The 7862-nt window shown below is 44.0% G+C and overlaps 1 protein-coding gene across 2 annotated transcripts in view; it reads left to right on the top strand.

Moving 5' to 3' along the window:
* Positions 1-842: 842 nt before the first annotated feature.
* Positions 843-7862, top strand: part of prex1 (phosphatidylinositol-3,4,5-trisphosphate-dependent Rac exchange factor 1) — a 78643-nt gene continuing 71623 nt past the window's right edge. For both annotated transcript variants that reach the window (XM_005730780.1, XM_005730779.1), the window contains exon 1: positions 843-1228. In XM_005730780.1, the coding sequence (XP_005730837.1) occupies positions 1085-1228 (144 nt within the window). In that variant the 5' untranslated portion in view covers positions 843-1084. The remainder of the gene's footprint in view (positions 1229-7862) is intronic.

Raw genomic sequence — 7862 nt, 5'->3', positions numbered from 1 at the left:
AATATTGATAAATCCAGATTATGAAAAACAGCTTAACCTAGGCTTCTGGGCACAGGTTTGAACCTTTAATTGCCAGCAAGGTGAATGGAGGATTACCATTTGAATTTCTATTGCATCAAAATACACAGCTTTTGTGACCACGTGTTTTGTTTTTTTTAAGGCAAACGTTAGGAATTGCTGGGGAAATCAATGATGATATTAAAAAGTTTATTTTCTTGTATCAGAGCTTGTAGACCGTTCCTGAAGTCCTCCTGCCCATCCCGGACTTGAAAGTTGTATTTTGGCCTGCAACCACTTGAGGGCGCGTTTCCCTTATTAACGCTCACTGAGACCCCGCGTGGGGATAGCTCCTGTGACAGGCAGGGGGCCTGAATGAGCATTGTTATGGTAAATATTTGACATCAATGAAAGTCAAGACCTTTAATTAAGGTTTTAGGATTACTGTCGTATTTCGCATGGTTTCTCACAAGTTGTATGTGTTTAGCTCACTAGTATCGTATTTGACTAAGAAGGAGAAACGCCAGCAAAATTAGGAATACCTGTATGACTTGTACCTGTTAACCGTCTTCTACAAAGGCAGCTTAAAGTTCAGTATTTGTTGTTTTAGGCGAGCTGCGTTTAGGTTATTTATATTTTGTTGCCTTTGGGGCCCCTTTAGTACCATGGGAAATGGGATACTCCGGGAGTTTACTTAATAGTATCAGACTGTGGCGTGTACGCATTTAAAGCTACTGTGTCTGTAGCTCTCGGTGTCCAGAGCAGTACTGGGCTCTCTCTATGTGTCTGGCAGGCAGCGGGTCCCTCCCCCTCCTCCCCTCTCTCCGCTTTGCTGCCTCGCTCGCTCTCAGCTGCTGCTGCTGCTGTGACTGCGCTCACTCCGTCTGGCTCTCTGCTTGTTGTTTGGTACTTTTGGTGAACTTTTCTTCCAGTGTTTCGCAACAGTGCTCTGCGAGGTTTTCGGGAAAAACTTCCTAATGCAAAAATGGACTGAAGCAACGACCCGACAAAGTGCGGATACTTAGGGGGAGAAAAAAAGGAGAGTATTTCTGTAGAGAGCGACCTTTCTGAGGGTTGAGTTACCGTCATGGAAGAGGACGACGGGCATCAGGAGAACTGTATCCCCGCAGCCAAGGACTCGGACCGACAGCAGCGGCTGAGGCTGTGTGTTTTAAATGAAATACTGAACACCGAGAGGGATTATGTTCGGACGTTGCTTTTCCTCCAGTCGGTAAGTTTGACATCCTCTCGCAAGTGTGTCTCCCGTACACTGGCAGAACATGATGCCAAACTCCAGTTACAAATCTGTATATTAGCGGATGTTTTTTATTTGTTTCCGAATGCACGCTCATCTCGTGTGTTGTTCTAGATGTTTTTCCAATCCCCGGACTACTCTTTTTAAATCGGCATACACAGAAAAAGATTAAGAAGCAGCCTTTGCAAGGAAAAAACAAAAGCAAAAAAGCAACCCACCCCAAAGATCTAATCTGATCTAACCTGTCAGATTAAACCACAATAAATTTGCATTCAGTTTGGCGTGATTCTGTGTCCACGCGGGCTGCTTGAACCTTTACTTCAGCGCTGTCTGTGAACGCTTCTTCTGTAGGAACGGGCTTGGGACGCGCAGTTGCCGTTTGCTGCTGTTTGCGGTGCTTTTAATTGCGACGCAGACTGACAGCTTTGTAAAAGACCTGCGTGCATCTGAGGCTACTGTTATCAATGAAAACTTTTGAGATGTTAAACCGTGTTTCTTGGGACGTCTGCGGGGACTCATACATATTTAGTGTTTTGAGGAGGGTGGTGGTGTTATTCTCACCTTTCCATTGTGTGTTAAAGCTCAAGCTTGAAACAAACAAAGGAAAGGAGAGCCCAGTTCGCACATGCATTTTTTAAATACAAATAAATAGGTATTCAGGAATATCACACCCTGCTACGCCTCCTTTTTTCAGACAGCGATAAGAAACCATTTGCTTATTCGCTCTTTGTACATCAGCTACCTCATGAATGAACGTCCTGGTAATTTTGCATGCTCCATTCAGCCGCCGAGCACAGCGCGAGTATAGATGGCACCCACCTGCAGGGGGACTATTCAATTTGTTACTTCCCCTTGTCATTTTCCGTTGGCCTTTCCTCCCCTCATCCCCGCCTTGTCATCTCTGGTAATTGTACAGTGCAGGTGGCTCCTGCCTCCAGCTGAGACTCATAACCACAGCGTGGTTAACTCCACCTCGCTGCATTTAATGTGATGACTATAATGTGACCTTACTTATTTTTCTTTTATATACAATGGCTTATTTGTCTGCTTCAGGGAAATTCCCACTGTCGTTGCCCCTTGCACATAAAGGTCAGGACAACTACGTCTATCTTTCTTTTGCACCCTGCCGACTCGATGGCAGACTTTGATTCGCATCATTTTCACTTTGCCTTTAAAAACAGTTTATGGTGATATTGCGTTTCCTGGTGGTTTTTTTTTTTTCAACATTTCAACATATGACGCATTTTTGCTAAACAATGTCACGGTTCCCTCTTTCCTCTCTGCTGTCACGTGTTGAACTTCCTCAAAGTTCTTGAAGTGACCGGTGCAGAAGGCTCACCGCACCACCGTGTCATGCCATTCGTGGTGCATGGCATTTTCAGAGTTATACCTACGTAATATAACTTCACTGTTCCGTACCCAGCTCAACAGTGGACTCAATTGAGGCTTATCTTCTGTTGCAAGGTGGCAAAGGGACATTCTTTGACCTCCCTCCACTCTCACCACGCACAATGGTAATGATGAAGTCTCAAAGGTTTATCAGGGAAGTCTGAACATCAAAACTGTCAGTGCTTCGTGCCCTTCACCATACCCCGGCCTATCATCACGTGAGCTGGGAGTCTTTTGATTTAAGCCACATGGTGTTTAGCCTGAGGCAAGTGATATGGTCTGGCTTGTGTGATGTAATGTTATTGCCAGGGTCTTTTCATAGAATAGTCTCTATGCCCATTTCATGAGCCAATGAGATTTTGTTTTAAAAGTAAATACTACCATTTGGCAACTACTCAATACAATCCAGCATCTTTTTTAAAAAAAACATTTTTTAAATGCCAATCATATCCAGCGATGTTCTGTGCTGCAGAAACTGACAGGTTGGTTATTTGTATCATCTTGTTAACAAGTGTTTCTTTGGATCGGAATGCATGTCTGCGAATGCCTTCGTTAACAGTCATCTTCACGTGTGCACTAAAGAGGCCTGATGGCAAAACACACTGCTCCCCATTAACATGTGACACTGTCCACTGAATTTTCACCTGGGGGGGTGGATGGGTGATGAGGTGCTTACACTGCTAAAGGCAAACATGAGGATCCAGAACAAAATGAGAAAAGAAGCCTCGCTCTCCACCACCTCCTCCATGGCCAATCCTTTGCGAATCCCCCCCTCTACCACCCAGTGTTTTCTGTCCAGGGTTCAGCTCGGCAGAAAACCCTCAGTGAGAACCCTTGCTGGGAGCCAAGGCTATGTCACCATGCAGCTCACTGTGGTGTTGATAAGGAAAAGTCTGGCTGTGGGAGCTCAGAACATATGTTTCAGTAAAGGTGTGGGCAGATAGTTTGGGGATGCGTACGCCCCATAGTGTAAAAAAAAAAGAAAAAAAAGGCCGAGATGGGCAGCCTATTTAAATAAAGGCAGCACGGTGGCACGGTGGTTAGCACTGTTGCCGCACAGCAAGAAGGTCCTGAGTTCAATTCCACCATCAGGCCGGGGTCTTTCTGTGTGGAGTTTGCATGTTCTCCCCGTGTTTGCGTGGGTTCCCTCCGGGTACTCCGGCTTCCTCCCACCGTCCAAAGACATGCAGCTTGTGGGGATAGGTTAATTGGATAATCCAAATTGTCACTAGGCGTGAATGTGAGTGTGAATGGTTGTCTGTCCCTGTGTGTTGGCCCTGCGACAGACTGGCGACCTGTCCAGGGTGTACCCTGCCTCTCGCCCAATGACTGCTGGGATAGGCTCCAGCGCCCCCCGCGACCCTGAAAAGGACAAGCGGAAGCGAATGGATGGATGGATGGATGGTAATAAGTAGGGTTTTTGTTCAGCTTCTCAGCTTTTTCTCACCCTTCCTCATTGCTTAGATAACTCCCACATTTCCCAGAATGCAGCTCATTTCACAGTGCATTGAATACTAATGCATTTTGCTGTGTAATGAAAAGTGAATTTTGCCTGTGACTAGAACACAGCACAGTTTACGCTTGAACAGCTTTCAAGTCCAGGCATGCTATTGTCACACCACGTGTATTGAATGCAATTGCCACTTTATTTAGTTTTGATTGTGTGAAACTCGCACTAAGATGCGAATAATCTTAACCCTGTGAAGTCTATCTACCCCCCACCCCTTAACCTTATTCCCCTAGAAATAGATTAGTTCCCCTCTGAATGTAGCGTTTGGATTACTTCTCATCATCAGTTATGACTTACTTAATTTTTCAGTGTACTGATTCTTTTTATGCATGTCAGCTTCTCTCTTATCTGTAATCGCTCGCGCTATGATATTGTTTTCTGGTCTTGTTGAGGGTTTGATAGTACAGTAGCTGTTGACCATCTTCATCATCTGCATTGCCTTATCATTGATTTATTTTCCACCTCCCTTTATGCACTTTAAAAACCCAGTGGAAAAAAAAGCCCTTAGCAGAGCAGCTTCTCAGCTGCAATGATTGCAATGACACACACACACAAAAAGAGATGGTTATCCGGCTTTGGCACCTCAGCCATTCTGCATGTCACTCATCCCTTGGCAATTACCAGCGCCAACAAGCTCATCCAATGTGCTGTAGGGAAGCGTGTGGGGATAGTGGTGAGGACAAGAGGTGAGAAGGGGGTTGGGGGTGTGTGAAAAGAGGGATTAGAGGATTCATTTTTCCCCCCTCACTGTTATCGCAGCAAATCTCTAAATCTATTAACTCTTTGAGCAGATCGGAAGCTGTCACATTTAACAAGCTGCTTCCTTTTTACGAAGATTGCTGTGCTCTTCAAGCTTTTGTCGCGATGCGTTCCCTTGTTTGTTTGTGTGAAACAATCACATCCTAGCTCGATAGATTTGTGGGAATTTTCTTCAGGGTATGGTTTAATCTGCGCAGCTGGATTTTCCCAGCCGTGATGCACCAAAATACTAGGCTATCTGTGATAGGAATGTGGTCGGTGGCGTCATACCTGCTAGATGTGAGGGATTTTCTTTGAATGCCATGAATATGATTGGTTGTCATTTAGGACTGTTTTTCTTTTTTGACCAGGCTGACCCATGTCTCGGTGAATCCTGGAAATGAGTGGCCGATAGTTTTTTTTCTTGGCTTGTGACCTTCCTTCGTAATTCTGAAAAGTGAGTGATGGAAAAGAGTCGAGTGACCGCAGAGGTCCTGTCAGTGCTGCGGGATAATAGGAAACATCTGGAAGGACTGTGACCTTTACTTTGGGCCACACACAAGTGAGAGTACTCATCCGATGCTAACCTGCGCTGCCATGAAAAAGTGAAATTGTGTTTTGATGCTAGACTTTTTTTTTTAACACCTCTTTGGCTGTAGCTGAGCAAACAGGATGACACGGGTATACACATCTTAGTGCTCACAAAGGTAAACATGCAGATAGACAGCTCCAAGCTTCCCCCTTGCAAGCACAAGCCTGTGTCTACCTTTTTCCTACTTTCCTATATAATGTCCATTCATATTCCTATTCCCCACCTTTATTTGTCCGGTCCATCTTTCTCTCTCTCGTTCGCTGTCCCTCCTTAGTTGTAAAGACCAGCATCGGATTTCTCTGGGCTTGGGCGTATAAATAGCTTAAGATTCTAGCTCTCGTCGTAGCCACAACGCTGGTGGTTTCAGTTCACTGCAGCCTTTAGCTGAAGTCACACACACTCCACATATATGAGTGAGGGCATTGGGGGGCAGCCTGTGGAGACTGAACAGCAGGTAGAACAGTTACTGTGGCAGACTGCTGGGACTTTTTGAGGGTTTTTAATATTGTTGGGCTTTAAAAGTTAAAAGCCCTGCTGGACAAACTTGGTAGTGTAGACAGTCTTCTTAGAGTCTTCTCATACAGCATGTAACTTGTAGGTTAATCAAACCTGTAAATAGTCCTTGCCTCTGAATGCAGCTGAATAATCGGTACATGCTTTGCCTTTTGTGCTAACTGTACTTCAGTTCATTACATAAGCTGCAAATTTTCATATAAATAAGGTTTCAAGCTGCTGCTGCTGTGCACCCATCAATCACAGTCTGGACAATTGGTACCTTGCAGCGTGGGTACTGTGCCAGACGAAATTATTGCAATGTCGGGGTGGTAAATGTCAGTTTCCAACTTAATCTCTGTGCTTTTTTTAGTCATGTGTTTTGATAAGCTATTTCTTTGAAGCATAAGGCTGCAGCAGGAATTTAAAGTATTCAAGTTAACAAGTCTAAACCACTGTAACACCCAGAGGCATGATGCAAAAGCAAAGAAAAGCTTCCTTCTCTTTCTGAGAGATGCTTGCAGATTATCAGAAGAAATCCCTTTTTACTGTGTCCCAGAATTTTCTCTCTTAGTAGTAGCATTTTAAGAAGTGTAGCTATTCAGGAGTGTGTCCTTTCAAATCTGATTTCATCAGTTTGCATATCAATGTGTCCGATATCAGATCATGTAATGTCTGGTGAGAACTTGGACATTCACTGCTTTGTACCGGCTGGAAATGGTAAAACCGCGTATCTGGGGCACTGTGCTTTTTAACAGGCTGATATAAGATACAGCAGATGACATGGGCTGAATAGTAAAAGCAAGGCAATGTGACACCTCCAATGTTCTTCGAGATCACATCGTAGTCTGGACGAAGTTGGCGCATGTACTCTCTTAGGGGAGACACCGGGTGCAGCGACTGTGCAGCGTGGTGAAAAGGTAGCAGGATGGACGGATGTCTGCAGAATGACTTCGCACAAGCTCTCCCTTGAGGGTTTGGTTTACAGAGCGAGGCAGCAGGATTACAATGTTTGTTTGCTTTTTTAAATACTACCAGATGTGGGTCTTCTTTCAGGAGGGGGTTAAAGGTCATTTGCCTAATAGAAAAATGCTGGTCTAGTACATCTTCACACAAAACTTATTTAGGGTACTGACTGTGGCAAAGATATTTGGTAAATCATGGACAAGCTTACCAAGCCAGTTAGTTTTAGTTATACAGACTAATATAACAAACTGCCATTTTGCCTCACAGGGCTTTAGAGTCACAGTACACAAAGCTCTGCCTTTTTCATTTTTTATTACTTTCTGATCAACTAGAAATGTTGTGATCTGGCAAACTGAATATTGCTCTGTCCACCTGGTGAATCCCCATCTAAGGGTTATTCCTGTTTAACTTTGAATTGTTTTTAACTCTCCATTAACAATAAGGTTCTTTTTGATTGGCCAAATAGAGTTTACACAGTTATTTCAACCTCACGCCATTTCACCTACCTGGGGAAAGTTTCCATAAGCTACTGAAAACAGCAGCATTATCTTCTTGGTTGTGCAGTCACTACTTAATTTTAAGTCTGTTTCATACTTGTTAGAGACAGATATGCATACAAGAGAGGCTTATAGACAGCTCGTAATGCAAATGGTGTCATTGTTATGTAGCTGCTATGGACTTATTTCATAATGATCATTTTAAACCAGAAGCTTAGACACTGCACTCCTGCTTTCATATAAAGCGGCAGACAGTACAGATTGAGCATGTCAGCTGTATGTGATGGCCTGAGTGTTGGAGTGAACACCCAGAACATCACAAGATTTTCTTTTCCAGCTAAATGCCACAGCTAAAAACAAAGAACATTTTCGCTGTTATCTTAAAATTGTTTTTGACACGACTCACTTAATTAATGAGCTTCGAGA

The sequence above is a fragment of the Pundamilia nyererei genome, unplaced genomic scaffold, assembly GCF_000239375.1.
Source record: "Pundamilia nyererei isolate P.nyererei 1_Seehausen unplaced genomic scaffold, PunNye1.0 scaffold00039, whole genome shotgun sequence".
Classification (NCBI taxonomy): domain Eukaryota; kingdom Metazoa; phylum Chordata; class Actinopteri; order Cichliformes; family Cichlidae; genus Pundamilia; species Pundamilia nyererei.
This window is presented reverse-complemented; position numbering and strand designations above follow the sequence as displayed.